The sequence below is a fragment of the Dendrobates tinctorius genome, unplaced genomic scaffold (genome assembly GCF_039654945.1).
Source record: "Dendrobates tinctorius isolate UK_male_01 unplaced genomic scaffold, ASM3965494v1 ptg000129l, whole genome shotgun sequence".
In the NCBI taxonomy this organism is placed as follows: domain Eukaryota; kingdom Metazoa; phylum Chordata; class Amphibia; order Anura; family Dendrobatidae; genus Dendrobates; species Dendrobates tinctorius.
Genome location: NW_027361797.1, coordinates 38323175 through 38339513, shown reverse-complemented (window position 1 = coordinate 38339513; position 16339 = coordinate 38323175). Strand labels below are relative to the sequence as shown.

The following is a 16339-nucleotide window of genomic DNA, read 5'->3' as shown; positions in this document are numbered from 1 at the left end:
ATTTTACAAAATCCGCGCGGATGAATCCGCACCTAATCCGCAAACTGTGCACACAGCCTAAAACCGCAGGACTATCCTGCGGTTTTCTCTCCAAAATCCGCACACCCAAAAAACTATGTGTGCACATACCATTGCCTGGCTAGGAGTGAAGCGCGCTATGCTCGGCAGCGACCACCAGGTGGCGCGCACCCTCCCCCACTGCCAGAGTAGTAGACGCCCCTTGCCCGCGTTTTCCCCTATGACGTCGGTCTCCCTCGGCGCGCCGCCGACCTCCGGGGCGCACCCAGGCGCGTGCACGCCGCGTTTCGAGGCGCGGCCGGTAGTGACGCGGGCTGCGCGCTTCCTGCATCTTATTATTGAGGCGCTCCGGCTCCGGGCTCAGGGTGGTGGCCGCCGCTGCTCCTCCTCTTACACGGTGCTCTCTTCGGTCTCTCGTGCACACAGGAGCCGCCGGTGTCGCTGAGGCAGGAGTGAGCGCAGCGGGTCACCCGAGCAGCCCCGTCCGGCCTCTCGGCGCCGCCCTTTTTTTTTTTTCCTTCTCTCTTCCTTTTCCCGCTACCGGGAGCGTCGACGCGGAGCAGCCATGCAGGCCATCAAGTGTGTGGTGGTGGGAGACGGGTGAGTGCCGCTCCGGGGGCGAGGGCTGCAGGGCCTGGAGCTGTGGAGGGGCAGGGACGATCAGCCAGCCCCCTCCCGGCATGGATCGGCTGCGGATGTGGCACCGGGCAGGGATCTAGTGAGGGGATCTGAGCTGGGATCAGGGTTTAACCCCTGTGGTGCCGCTCAGCTTCCTGTGACAGCTAGGAATGTGTCTGAGCAGAGCAGTCTCTGCTGGTGCCAAAGGGGCGTCCTGTGTGTCTGCTGCCTGAGACTGACGGAAACGCGTTGTGCGGCGCCCTCACATCAGATACGAGGATAGGGGCGGCGCGGATTATGATGGGGACCATTTTATTTTCCAAAAAGTGCCGTTCTGTCTGTAGCGGAAGGCTTATAGCCCGATGGGTCACAGTAGTGTTAGGAGCAGCGACACCGCTGATCCCAGCTGTATACAGCAGCGGATATGGAGCAGTGTCGCAGGGGCCCTTGTATACCATGTGTGCCAGCTGTGGATGATGACTTGTCATATTGCCCCATGTACAGGAAGCGATTGTGAATGTGTATATATTCATTCCCCGGTATGTATAGTGAGGGAGTTCACTATGTTAGAGGGGGTGCAGATGTCACAGTTCCTGGACCTTGTCCGGCATGCCTCAAAACATTCTTACAGGCAAACATTCCCTTTAAATGAAGGTTTAGACACACATCAATGTCATTAAAGGGGTTGTCCAATGGAAATAAGCAATATATGTCGGACAAATGCTGATCGGTGGGGGTCTGACTATTAGGACTGGCACCGATCCGCAGAACGGGGAATATTTATCCTGAATTACAGAAGAGAACGGCGGAGGGGATGTCTGACCACTGCTCCATTCATTCACAGACTTCAAGGAAAACCTGAATTCACCGCTAAGCAGCCCCATAGGGAATGAATGGAGCAGCATCACCGCCATTACATTCTGAGGGCACAGTCACATCTGTGTTGCATGTGTATATGTATACATACACCCCCTGTCCTGATGATTGGAGCCGGTCCCAACCATTGAACCCCACCGATCAGCAAGTTATCACCTACTTTTTTTCAGTGGGCATCCCCTTTAAACAAGCAGTGACTGGGGAAATCCAATACACCTCCAAGCTTCCTTCCTAATAAGAGTGTGTGTGTGTGTCTATATATGTGTGTGTGTATATATATATATAATTTTTTTTTTTCCTCTGGATCAGTGTGTATAGGGGTGACGTTGCTTGCATTAGTCCGTCTATAGTGGTGTTGGCGTCTGTATCCTGCACATCATTCGTGCGACTGCTGTAGGCCTGGTAGTAATACTGCTGATAATCAGCGTTTGGCTGCAGCGATGGCAATCGGCTCTTTCATGGCATTGGTCGTACATGATCAGTCATGGATGATGGCAGTTACCACCACTCGTCTGAGAACGTCACCGTGCAGGTATCAGCAGTAATTCCGCGCAGAGTCCTCTAGTCTTATAATCTCCTACAGCCCTTTTTAACTCTTGTGACCATTTAATGCGTCGGGTCATGTGGTATTGGGGAACGTGCTCACCGGTCGTATCCGCTGCTAAATTACAGTAGCTGTGCTACATTCTCTTTAACCCTTTGTAATTCCAAAGATGGAGACGAGCTGCAGATGTAATGTCCACAGCCCCGCTCGATTTCCGCTTTGATTTTCGGGAAAACTTCATCCACAATTCTGCTACTATAATAACACTGCAGATTTGCCCTTTTTGCCTCATTCTGACGTCCAGCTTTTTTTTTTTTTTTTTTTTCTTTTGATTCAATTAATAATTACCATCAGTGATTTCTCATATGCAAGAAACTAAAACTTGCAAACAGAAAGATCAATGTATCTTCAATGATGTTTACAGACGCTAGAACTTGGATGAATGATTTTTGATCCATGACTCCGGGATTAAAACAGGTTGTTTTTTTTCCTGGGTGGGCTCAGTACACAATAATAAGGCCGGGGTCACACTAACCGACGCAAAATACGGTCAGTATTTTACATGCGTAATACGGATGAATGGCCCCTAAACAGTGCTCCGTATGTCAACAGTAATCAAGGTGTGGTTGCGTATTTTGCACATATAAGCATCCGTATGCAATCGGTATGGCGAGATTTTCTCGCCGCCTTGCAAAGTGGACATATAATGGAGCCCTATGCCAGGGTTTCTAACATAAACGAAATAATAGATATAGACACATAGAATGCATATATATGTATTCTATGTGTCTATATCTATTCTTTCTTTATTAAACCTGTCAGTGTGAGTTTACTGTATCGCGCACTGAATTGTCGGCTTTTCTAAAAGACACCTGGTGCGTATTTCTCGCAAGTCACATGTGTGGTCCGTGTGTAATCCGTATTTTTTGCGCACCCATAGACTTGCATTGGCGTACTACGGGCGTAGTACGCTGACAATCGCAGCATGCTGCGATTGGCACGGACCGTAGAATACGGATGAGAAATATACGGCTGGTGCGAGGGACCCCATAGAGAATCATTGGTCCGTGTGTAATGCGTGCTTTTAGCGCCTCTCACTCGGCTGTATTCCTCGCCAGTGTGACCCCGGCCTATGACATGTGAAGCGGACCATATACTGTAAGGCCTGTTTCACACTTCAGTTTGTTTACATCAGTCAAAATCTGCCACTTTTATTAAAAAAATGGATCTTCCTTCCTTCCCTCCCATTAGGTTATTTGCGTTTTTTAACATGCCCATCATCTCATTTTTGACTGTTTGGCGTATCATGCTTTAAGTAAAACTGCTTTTGTATTTTATACTCCATGGTTTGTTTTTTTTCTGCATTGACAATTTTATTGACATGCTTGGGTGCGGAATACCCGCATTCTTGATGTTTCCACCGAGGAAACACGCTAAAGATGCCTGTGTTTTTTACCTACGTATTTCCCGCCTCTAATGTAAGTCTATGGGGAAAATCTGACATAAAACTCAGCATACCCCAAAGAGAAATTAACATGTTGCAGATTGGAAAAACGCAGCGCAGATGAGTTTACGCGGCATTATAAAAGCACGGTGGGCACGAGATTTCTATCATCCCAACCACTCTGCTAGAACGGTAAGACACGATGGGACATGTCTGTTTTTGTAGATTTTTTTTTTTTTTTTTTTTTTTTTTTTTCCCCCCCACAGCTTTGAGGATCTGCATAGTCTTGTGAGCGCTGGAGCCTATCGCTGATCTTGGCAATCTCCCGTTGTACAACCAACAATTGCCTGTGATTGGCTGCAGCGGTCACGTGGATATACAGCTGTAAGAGAATCCTGAAATACATAAGTATCACCAGGGCTGCTTATTATAATCCATTTATGTTCCCAAAATATGTGTCATTAGGCCCAAGAGCATTAACAAACCCCAGAGGATTTTTTTGTTTTTTTCATTCCCATTTAGTTTAATATCTTGAATTTTTAGTTAACTTCTCTAAAAAAAAAAATACTGCAGGTGTTACCTGTTAATCTGTATATAAATGCCTTGTCAAGTCAGTGTTTTTTTTTTTTTTTTTTTTAGTCGTCTTTTAGAAATCCCTGCACTCACTTTGTAAGTGATTCATTAGCCCAACCATCCGTAAACATTTTTTTTTTTTTGTTTGTTTTTTCCCTTTAATGCCATGCTGCTCCTGATTTTAATAAATCTCTACTCTCCTACTGATCCATAGCGCCGCTCGGGTCCCTGACGCTCATGCTGCTTCCTTTTCCGGGAGAGTCGGTACATGACCACTATGTGGCGAAAACGGTTCTGCGCTGTCCTTTGTGGATGAGCAAGCAAGGAGACAGGCAGGATCAGTAGAGGAGTTTTTTTTTTTTTTTTTCCGCTGCAGTATAAGCGTTTCTAAATTCTGGCATGTTAGGACTGATCTGACTTGCTGTTGGGATGCAGGCTAAGCTTAGGCCATCCTTAAACAAAAAACTAAAGTCTGCCGATCCTGCCGGTATCAGTGGGATCTGTTGACAGTCGGCCGGCCTCTCCGGATTCATCACTGACAGATGAAGTAATGGAAGAGAAGGATCCGGCCTGTTGGATTTTTAACCGCCGATCCTCTTGTTCTCCCTGGAGATGAGCTGTTCACAAAGGTATTTTCCCTCAGTGGCCGTCTCATACAGAACAGGGAGAACTCTGGACCCAACCGAGCTTTATGCTATCTTATGTGAATGGGGCCTCTACATGAGAATGTACTTGGCGTTAGGCTGCATAGTGCTGGAAGGCAGGAGGCCCTCGTGTCTGTGTAGTAGTGTATGTAATTCCAAAAATAAGAGGGTAAGGGCTGTACCTATTTGTATAAGTCTGCAGGAGAGGCAGACGTGACCTCTCATTGCCAGTGTAGGAGGCTGGGGCCACTGGCCATACTGACCCTATAGATCTGTGTCAGATCTCATTAGCTCTAGTGACACTTCTCTCGCAGCGATAAAGGCGCTGCTTCCTTAGAATGCATTCATACATGTTACAAACCTTATGGAATTTGGCGCTATCGCCAAATGGGCAACCCTGGCCTCATGTATACATTTTTGGGGGGACATTAGGATGGTATAGGAGGGCAATCTACAAAGATTAATGTCCCTACTAACATGTCTGCATGTAATTATTTTTTTTTTTTTTGTAAATGAATTTTTTTTTTTTTTTTTTTTTTTTTGTGACTGAGGCCTTAAATACAAATAGTTTTCAGAGCACATGTTCCTGTGGAGCGGAGTGAATGGGATTTCCTGAGAATTCCGCTTCTAGTGTAACATCTGGCAAAAGTGTGGCAGGAGAGGGACATGGAAATCCGCAGGTCCGGCTATCACAAGTCTCAACTGCCAGAGCACGAGACAGGAAGAGTTGCCATAGGGACACTGAGACGTTGGATGTTTTGCTGTAACATCACTCGGTGATATCTCGGCACACAGAGATGGGAAGTTTTAATTTGGGTTTTCTAATTTCTATATTGTTTGAGCCGTATCTGATCCAGTAAATGGCATAATTCTGCACATTTATTCAGAAAAGTCCCAGCCCAATACCACACTGTAATATTGGGATTATATAAATAAATATAGATTTTTTTGTTTTTGTTTTTTATCAAGCACAGCATCAAAGCTTTAACCCCTTAGTGACAGAGGTAATTTTTAAAAAAAATCTGATTTGTCACTTTAAGTAGTAACTCTGGAATACTTCAATATATCCCATTTATGTTGAGCCAGTTTTTTTCCGAGACACATTATACTTTATGATGATGGTAAATTTAGGTTATGTTCTGCATTTATAAAAAAAAAAAAAAAAAATTTGACAATTATCTTAAATTGCAATTTTTCTTTTGACTGATTATCCCTCTTAATCCAGATAGTCAGACCATGCAATCAATAATAAATTAATTTCCCTCATGTCTTCTTTACATCAGCGCCTTTTGTAAAATGTTGCTTTATTTTGGTAGCATTTTAGAAAGTTTAATAATGTAGCAGTAACTTTTTATTTCTTTTCAAGGAAACTTAATTTTTTTTTTTTTTGTTTAGGGACCTCTTCAGTTTTGAACTGTCCTCTCTAACTCTAGCTGCTATTTGGCCAATGAATTGCCATGGTGGCCATCACGACCGCACCATCAAAATCTCAGGGTGCCAATGGGGTTAATGATGGAGCCCCCACACTGATAACCATCTAGATGCTATGGTCACTATTGACAGCAGAATTTAACCCTTTTACCCCCAGATATGTCACACAAAATACTTAATAAGTAACATTTCCCACATGTTTACTTTACATCAGCACAATTTTGGGAGCAACCTTTTTTTTTTTTTTTTTTGTTAGGAAGTTATAAGGGTTAAAAGTTGATCAGTGATTTCTCATTTTTACAACTTTTTTTTTTTGGGACCACATCACATTTGAAGTCACTTTGAGGGGTCTATATGATAGAAAATATCCAAAAGTGACACCATTATAAAAACTGGACCCCTGAAGGTGCTCAAAACTACATTCAAGAAGTTTATTAACCCTTCAAGTGCTTCAGGAAATTTTGGAATGTTTTAAAATAACTTTTTTCACACAAAAATAACTTTAGATCCAAATTTTATTTTCCCAAGGGTAACAGGAGAAATCGGCCCCAAAAGTTATCGTGCATTTTGTCCTGAGTACGCTGATACCCCATATGTGGGGGTAAACCACTGCTTGGGTGCGTAGCTGAGCTCAGAAGGGAAGGAGCGCCGTTTGACTTCTCAATGCAAAATTGGCTGGAGTTGAGATCAGACGCCATGTTGCGTTTGGAGAGGCCCTGACGTGCTCAAGCAGTGGAAACCCCCCCCCCCAAGGAACTTATCTAGGTGTTTCACAGAAGTTTATAACGTAGAGATGTAAATAAAAAAAAAATCATATTTTTTTTTTTTTACTCAAAAGTGATCTTTTCACCCCGTTTTTTATTTTCCCATGGGTAACAGAAGAAATTGGACCCCAAGAGTTATTGTGCAATTTGTCCTGAGTATGCTGATACCCCATATGTGGGGGTAAACCACTGGGCACATGGCAGGGCTTGGAAGGGGAGGAGCGCCAGATTTTACTGTTATGGTTTGCAGGTTGCCATGACCCACTGGGAGAGCACATAAGGTGCAAAAACAGCAGAATCCCCCCCCCCCCATTTTATGAATTATACCTCTCATTGAATTCATCTAGGGGTGCAGTACTCATATGGACACCATGGGTGTGTCACGGAATTTCATACTATTGGGCAGCCATGTGGAGAGACTCTGGAGAAACGGAGGGCTATTTGCCTATTCAAGTGAATGGGTCTGTGCACATGTCAGTGTGTTTCCACGGGCTGTGGGTTCGTGGGCAAAACACGCTGACGTGTCCGTTTTAATGTTGGCACGGGCCATAAAACATCCAGCACACGTGCATACACATGGATGTCATCCATGTGACACACATCGGCGCCGGGGAAGAAGCATTACAGTAAGCGCTGTTCCCTCCCGCCAGGTGTTAAACACAACTCTCATCATTCTCCCCTGCTCTGCGGGCAATCGGTACAAGCAGGGGAGAATGATTTTTTTTTTTTTTTCTTTATATATTTTCCATGCACTTATCCATTTTAACCATTTTTATGATAAACCCCGTTAAGACAACTATTATATTCTTTATCGGGTTTGCCCACTACTCAGACAACCTCTTAAGTGCATCATCCAGTGTAAAATAAAAATAAGATACTCATCTGTCGCACTGTTTCATCAATGTCTCTACTAGAGCTTTTGTGACATTATGGAACGTGGGCGCTGCAGCCAGTCATGGTGACGATCTGCTTCTCTCACACTTATTTCGGACGATCCTCGGACATCTGGGTAAGGTGTGAGCACAGCAGCTCAATAATGTCTGCTGATGGCAGCCATGTTCATGTGACATAATAATGCCATGCAAGCTCTGGGAGACCCGTTGCGGGAGGGGAGCATCTCTTATTATCTTACACTAGAGAATACATGATGTAAGAAGGGAGTCTGAGTAGTGGAAAATCCCTTTAATAATGGAGTCGGTCAGAAATAGCTGCACAGATGGGAAATACGCTGTTTATAAACAGGATGGACATTTTGTATCAGGGGCTGTGCTACAGGGAAGGATGCTTACCCAGGTCAGAGGGCATAACCTTTTGGATTATTTGCTTACTTTGTAATTAACATGGTTTATGTTTAAAAATAAACAGAATATAATCTATTACCTGTGTAATATCCTACAGGCTGCAGGTACACTCCTTGACTATAGGTTATCCTATTCATAAAGTCATCTGTGTAGCAGAGGGTAAAATAGTGTATTATGGCTAGTCTTAAGTAGTTGGTATCTGCTGGACGGATTGGTAAATGACATGCAGTAAATATGCATTGATTTCTTCCAGGTCTCATTAACCTGTTTATCTTCATATTCCAGAGCTGTGGGTAAGACCTGTTTGCTCATCAGTTACACTACAAATGCTTTCCCCGGAGAATACATCCCAACTGTGTAAGTATCGTGGCCCAAAGTTCTCACAAAACTTATTCATTTACCCGTGTGCTTTTCTCAAAGGAGAGCTAGACGTCAAAAGCAATAAATGGCCGTGATGAGAAGAGCTGCCTACACGTAACAGAGGTGGTGCAAATAGATTTTCAGGGCCCAGGTCGGTAACTTTTTGCCACCTCCTTGCATCATCTGCGGCTCTTGATTTGCTAGCCAAGCAAGACTACATCATTGCAGTGTGATGTCGCACCAAGCCAAAAGAAAAGCCATGGTGCTCAAGGCAGCCATCCAGCGGCCACAGATTGGCATGGTAGCTGGACTGGGGTCCTGTAAATTGATGTGCACCAAATCTAGCCAGTGCTGTATGTTGGCAGGGCAGCTGCGACAAGCAGTTTCTGAAACTTTTTGAAAAGTGAATAGAAGTAATGGAAACGTTATCACACACAGCTCTGTTCCCATAATGCCGCCTCTGGACACTTAATAGACAAGTACACCCCCCCCCCCCCCCCCCCCTGTAGATTTGGTCACTGATCCAGTTGCACTGCGTAAGTTGGTGGTCTCCTGCTGTTGTAAAACTATACTCTCCACGGGCCGTATCTGATAAAAATATTGCTTTGTAAACCCCGATATCGGTCACGTAAATGTCCAAATAATTGTAATAAAAACGATTGATTTCACCTCTCCTGCGGTGTAGATCTCTGGGTGATCGTTTGATCCATAGTCACGTTATTCCACCAAAAATCATTTGGGACCGTGAGGTTACTGATTTCTTTAGATACGGGTTCTCCTTTAAACTTTGCCATTATATAAACCCCTCAAGGATGTTTTTACATTATTGTAGTGGGATTTTGTTCTGTTGGTTCTGTCTGCTTTTGGTCACCCATTGATATACTTTTTGCCTAGTGGTTGGTTTCCCTGACCCACAGTAGAAGCAGTTGATTTTCATTTTTTTCCTTGTGGTATTGATGGATTTGTTTGTACTCAGTGTTGTGCTTAATGTTCGCACCTGCTGTACAAAGACTTCTGTACACTACATATGTTGCGTGGATACTTTTTACTATCGTCTTGTTTTATATTGAGCCATCCCAGTAGTGCTGTATGACTGGCTCCCTGATTTCTACTTTTTCCTACAACTTTTTCACAAACCTATAGTGTTTTTGAGTTTTTTTTTTTGTTTTGGTTTTTTTAATGAAAATGTCTGTTTTCCAGCTGGCATGAAGCCCTTTATGTATACAGGTACTGTGCTACAAGCCGTACCTGCACCAGGGGGAAAAAGCGGCAATAAATACCACTGTGGATTTTTATATTTTTTTTGTGTGTGTAAAATGTGTAAGTTTTACTCTGTACTGCAAAGGGTCAAATGTGCACTGATACCCACAGCTTAAATTGACATGCGGCTTTTAAATCCACAGCGTGCACATAACACTTTCTCGACAGCTCATTCCCATTGCTGCCTACTGTAACACACCGAGAATTTGCACACTTGGATTCTCGGTGGAGCGCACCCTAATGCTTAGCTTTAGTCATGAGCACGAACAGTTTAACCTTAGAATTTTCTTCATTATCCACTAATATTCAGATTTGACAACTACTCTGCCAATGTCATGGTGGATGGAAAGCCAGTGAATCTAGGACTGTGGGATACTGCTGGGCAAGAAGATTACGATAGGCTGCGTCCGCTCTCTTACCCACAGACGGTAAGGATCTGTATTTCTTTTGTTATGGAGCTCTTACTGTCTTGCATAGTTCTTATTCGCTATATCAAACCTGAACGCTTTTTTGGGGATGCAAGTTTCCTCCTGAGTAATTGTAGCTTTGGGCTAAAGTTTTCTTACATGATCAGATGCGGTGGAGGGGGTAAAGCCATTTTGCTCGCTCGGTGCAGTCTCTGTTCGGTTTGCTCAGTCTTGGTAGAACGTATTATTTGCCAGCATTGCTTCTTGGAGTGACGTGCGATGGCTCAGACGTGTGCATTGGCTGCATATAGAAGCGATCTGCTAGTAAAATCATCTGATGCGGTGCCTAAAACTTTATGAAAGATCGTTTTGAAAAGGACATAATCTGATCTCCTGACATGCCAGTTTATGAAAAAAGTATTCCCGATAAAATGACAGTTTTAGCAAGAGTTGCTGCAAAATTGTTGTTACTCCCTTAAACACATTAGTTTCTACTCCTCTTGCCAATGGGACCTGTCTACTTACCGACACTGTGTTGACAAGAGGAAAGCTGACATTGTATATTATCCATGTATTGTTAAGACTAGTGGAACTCCTTGACACTTTAAGTTTCTGCTGAATTATTTCTTAAAGGTTTTTTTTTTTCATCGTGTTTATGGTATTGGGCTAAATGGGTTTTACTTTCCCGGTAGCTACCACCAAGTGGGTTATTTGTATGGTGGGTGAATATTAGGTCACCAGTAGTGATGAGCGAATGTGCAGGGATGAGGTGTTATCGGAGCATGCTCAAATGCCAACTGCGTGTCTTCATGCCCGAATAATATGTTCGAGTCCCTGTGGCTGTATGTCTCGTGGCTGTTCGGCAGCCGCAACACATGCAAGGATTGTGTAACAAGTAGGCAATCGCTGCATGTGTTGCTGCTGTCGAACAGCCGCGAGACATGCAGCCGCGGGGACTCAAACATATTATTCAAGCATGCCGAAGTCACTCGATTAGCACCAGAGCATGCTCAGATAACACCTTATCCCAGCACATTCGCTGATCACTAGTCAACAGCATTCATGTGCCCCCCACTCCTCCCAGTAGTCACAGTGGGCCTCCAAGACTTTATTTGGGCAGAGACTTCTTCCTGTGTGATTGTATTGGTAAAATGCACCAAAACATTCATGCACAGAGCAGTATATAATTTGCCCCGATGGTTGCAGTCTACAGTTTTTTGTTTTGTTTTTCTTTGAGAATTTTCTAAAACTATAAAGCAGAATTTTCCACTTCCATCTGTCTCTCTGCTCTGCCTTCATCTCTGTAAGGCCAATTTTAGCCCGTGTTGCACGAGACGTGGGCGGTAATTTCTCCCAGTCACAGGAGGGAGGCGAGCGTCCATAAAGCGCTAAACTCTGCTTTTGAATCTGAATATTTCTTGCTAGGCTATAAGCCCGAGCCCCAAAGCGGCCAATGTTTCGGTGAGTTAATGAAAGCCTGCAGCTAACGGAGCGGTCTGCCACGTCTGTCATGTCCGCCACCTTCTCTTTGGTGTAGGCTGCGATCTGCGGAAAGTGTCGCCTTGCTTGCAGAGCACAATTAATGCTTATGTCCCTTTTGATCTACAATCTAAAACCACCCTGAGTGGGGAAATAGAGGAAGAATTAATTTCATTTTCATGTTCTTATGTTTTCAATGTGGTTTGCACTTCCCTGATTCTAAATTTTAAAGCACACTTTCCCCTTCCAAGTAATATTTGCTTTTCTGATCTTTTTGCAGAGTCTCTTAAGTTCCGTGTCTGATTGGTATGTTTAGTGAATGCTATTAACTTTTTTACTGTCTTTCCCTTGTTTTCTAGGATGTGTTTCTTATTTGCTTTTCTCTCGTGAGCCCGGCTTCCTTTGAAAATGTCCGTGCTAAGGTAAACGCACATTTCCACTTGGAGGGGGCTTGCTACAGTTGCAGGAATGTGGGGATGTTTACAGGCTGCTGGCGGGTCTGGGGGTGAGAAGGTCAATGTCTGGTGACATGATTCCCCATCAATGAATAGGGGGACGCACTGGAGCCAGGGTCTCTGGTATTTGGACTCGCAGCGAATCCTGACTTCTTTCATGGTGTTAGTGTTAAGCTGCCTCATTGTTTGGAAGGTTTATTGGTGCAGACATGACACACGATCTACACGACTGACGATGACGCTCTTTAATTTACCCTCTGATTCTTACATAGTGGTACCCGGAGGTCCGACACCATTGTCCTAACACTCCCATTATCCTAGTGGGCACAAAACTTGATCTGAGAGACGACAAAGACACAATCGAGAAGTTGAAGGAGAAGAAGCTTACACCCATTACCTATCCTCAGGGACTTGCCATGGCAAAAGAGATCGGTATGTAACTTTTTTTTTTTTTTTTTTTTTAAGGCGTAGGAACATGACATGATACATGCTCTCTGAACAACGTGCTGCATGTCTCAGCCATGAAAGTATGACTTTAAAACACTGCAGCTTTTCAGTGAAAACATACTTTAACAGCCGCCAGGGGGTGAGCTGGACGTGAAACTTCTCACCAGCTCCCAGTGACTGACAGGTCTTTCTCTACAGGGGGACGTGCGGCAAAAAGTCACTGTGAATCCATCTGTTCAACTAGTCTCCCATACAACTTGGTCGTCAAGTTAACCAAACATGGCTGAAATCATGCAGCTAGTGATCGGGCAGCAAAGTGTCAGGTTCTTAAAGGGAGTCTGTCAGCAAGTTTTTGCCATGTAATGTGAAGACAGCAGGAGATGGAGGCTGAAACACAGAATTCATGGATGTCATCTGTAAAAGTGCTAGCTGTTTACTAACTGAAGGATTTATCAGTAGATTAACATTGCTGGACTAGTCTGACTCCACCCCCCCTCCTGTGATAAGCAGCTCACTCTCTATGGACTTTGTACACAGAGATCCTGGTCTGGGCAGAGTTGGCTTTCTCAGCTCTGCTTCCTTCTAAATCTAAAAGACCTGTCAGAATGGCTGTACCTGATAATCTAAGTGATTCAATTCATCTTCTCTCAGACAAAGTAGCAAAAACCTGTTTACAGATTCCCTTTAAGAAACTATCAGAGATTACCTTAAAGGGGTTGTGCAATGATGCCAAGTCCCTATCCACAGGAGATCTGCATTGATTGGCAGAATGTGGCACTTGTATCCCCCATCAGTATGGAGTGGCAGTGCACGTTTGACCGCTGCTCATTTCATTCCCAGTGGGGCTGCTCATGGCTTTTTTCCAGCAGCCCCATAGAGCATGACGGCCCTGTCACCACTCCATTTTGCAACCAAAATAAAACTTCATTCAGCCTCTCAGTGCAGGTCCCAGAGGTTGGACCTCTTCAAATTCGCTCTTCTCTTAATACCAAAGCAAGAGACCTTGAATCTTAGACCCTAAGGCTATGTGCCCACGCTAGCGTTTTTAAACGCTCAGGAAAAGGATCCCCTTCCCAGAAATCGCGCGTCTTTTTCCGCGCGGTTTTTGACACGCGATTTCTGGGATCATTGGGGATGGCTAAAAACGCTCAGCAATGCAGAAATTAATGAGCATGCTGTGTTTTTAGCCGCTAAGCGATTCCTGAGCGGTTAAAAACGCATGCATTGGCACAGAGAGCCAAAAACGCATGCTAATTAATTTGATGCATCTTTTAAGCGTTTCTGCAGCGTCTGAGCCGGCTCAAACGCTGCGGAAACGCTTAACAAAACGCATCGTGTGCACACAGCCTTAGATTCGAGGTCTCTTGCTTTGGTATTTAAATTCTCGAATGGTCTACCATTCTTCCTTAGCTACTATATGGACACGATTGATTAAATTTTAATACCATATGGGAATATAATTATATATTTGTTTTTATATTTTTTAATTATATATTTGTTTTTTAAATTTAACCGTGTATTATAGGTTTTGCTTCAATCAGGTTGTCTGTGTTCTTACTGAGAGGTGTATTACATCATAGGACATTTGTATTGATCTTTGTTGTGAGAAAATGAAGAAAAGACAGTGCGTTCATTTGCCGGCAGTGGTAGCGGTTTTTCCCTTTTACATGTCTTGGTTGCACACAGTTTTTACATTGCAGTCTTTATTGAGCCGCGACGGTTGGTCCCAGAGAAGTGCAAAACTTCTTAAAGGAGGCCTCTCCACCTCCATATTCTGTAAGAACGGTTTGTGCTTTCTGTAAAACAAGTACGAGGTCCTTGTACAAGTGTTTGGCTTTCTTCCAACAGGTGCGGTGAAATACTTGGAATGCTCGGCCCTGACACAGCGAGGACTGAAGACCGTGTTTGACGAAGCAATACGAGCAGTTCTCTGTCCACCCCCAGTGAAGAAGAGGAAGAGAAAATGTCTGCTTTTGTAATCCTCGCTCTCCTCACCCAACCCCGGTCCTAAACTCCAACAATGCCAACTCCCCCAGCCCTATTTGTAATACTTCATTCTCTGCCTATAATCTTGAATCTACAGAATATTACATTCATTTCCTCCCACATGTGACATGCATCTTTTCTCCAGATTCTACTAATCCCCTTCCCTAAAGGATAGATTAATCTATTTAGCCTTATTTCCTTTCTGAAAACGGTTTTTCCTCTACTTTTTTTTTTTTCTCTTCCACTAATTGTTGCCAAAATGCCCACCCATCGGTTCCATATTTTTGTGCTACGATCATGAGCCATTAAAAACTCTCTATATAATAAAGACATGACTTTTTACTCTGATACGACTTCTGACGACACAGGAGAAGCGGCTGTAGCGATACGAGTTGATACTGTTCATACATTGACAGGAGGCGCGAGGGCCTTACTGCGTATATTGAGAAAAAAAAAACTTTATTAATCTTAAGTCACTGTATTGCATTGTAAATCAGAATGGTTATTTAGGAATGTTAGAGATATGTATCTTTTTACTGCTTGGGTTACAAATGAAATTTTGGTTAAAGGGTACTAATCTGCTCTTTTGGACAAAAAAAAAATGAAATAAGACAGCGATGTAAAATATAGTTTTCAGGGTTTTACTAGTAAATTGAAGCAACAGTATTTAAAGGTGACACTACCGCTATGAAACTAGGTTTAAAAAAAAAAAAAAAAATTGCGTGTTTATTAGGAAAGGTTACTCTAGGGCGAGTTCTTCACCAGCTGACTCCCCGTTTCGTTGAGTCCTCCACCTTGGTTTAGGTGGCAGAGCACGTATATAACGAGGGGTGCACCGTGGTATTTTGAGTGTTGTACCCGTGACTCACGTCCTTACAGTATAGAACGGTCATTCCCACAGATTCGGAGTTGTACATGCTTTCCATGCTATCTTGCTCGTAAAGTATCTTGTATTCTAATATCTGATTATTGTAACTTGCCTTTTTTTTTGTAGTTTTATGAGTTATACCCAATACTGATACTTTTTTCTTGTTAATTTTGCTTAAGGGTGTGCTCTTAATGGTTTTCTTATAACACTAGGTGTACAAATCATGTGAAAATCCTAAACCAGTGTAGACCTCTTCTTACGTTGGCGACGCTGACACGGCCATACAGATGCAGTAATTTTACTAATTTTTCTTTAGTGTCATCTTTTTTTATATTATACGTCGTAATTATTATTTTTAAGCATTGCCTTGAATCGGTCCTGCTCTTTAGGGGTCTGTGAGGTCTTAATAGGGCAAGTATTAATGACATGGTTCGCATCCCTTAAACCAAACACCATTAGAAATGACAAGCGACTTGACCTTTCTACAACACGAACAAACTCAAAGCGCATTTCAGCAATGTTGCAAAAAAAAAAAACGAAAAGGAAAAAAAATATTGTGAACAGTGTTTTTACATTGATCTTTTGCTAATGCAATTTAGTGTTTTACATGCATGTTTGAATTAATAAATCCTTAAACTATAAAAACTGGTGCACGGCTCTTTTTATTGATCTTGATTTTGATTTTTTTTTTTTTTTTTTTTTTTTTCCCCTTCTATTTTATAAATTGACATGGTAAATATATAAATTTAAGTGTCTAGATGGAGTAGCAGGAATACATAGAAGATTGTTCTCAAGATGAAGCTTTAGGATCGCACCACTTCTTGCCTCTGGCTTCCTACTCTGAACCAGGGGCGGTGCGCTCCT

At 43.2% G+C, this 16339-nt stretch overlaps 1 protein-coding gene across 2 annotated transcripts; it reads left to right on the top strand.

Moving 5' to 3' along the window:
* Nucleotides 1–287: 287 nt before the first annotated feature.
* Nucleotides 288–16120, top strand: RAC1 (Rac family small GTPase 1). Of its 2 annotated transcripts, XM_073543008.1 has the most exons (7): nucleotides 288–618; nucleotides 8499–8570; nucleotides 10144–10261; nucleotides 11666–11701; nucleotides 12079–12141; nucleotides 12447–12606; nucleotides 14470–16120. In XM_073543008.1, exons 1-7 carry the CDS (start codon nucleotides 584–586, stop codon nucleotides 14598–14600), a joined length of 615 nt encoding a protein of 204 aa, XP_073399109.1. In that variant the 5' UTR covers nucleotides 288–583; the 3' UTR covers nucleotides 14601–16120. The 2 variants fall into 2 exon arrangements, with proteins under 2 accessions (XP_073399109.1, XP_073399110.1); XM_073543009.1 differs by lacking the exon at nucleotides 11666–11701 and having other exon boundaries at nucleotides 295–618.
* The last annotated feature ends 219 nt before the right edge of the window (nucleotides 16121–16339 follow it).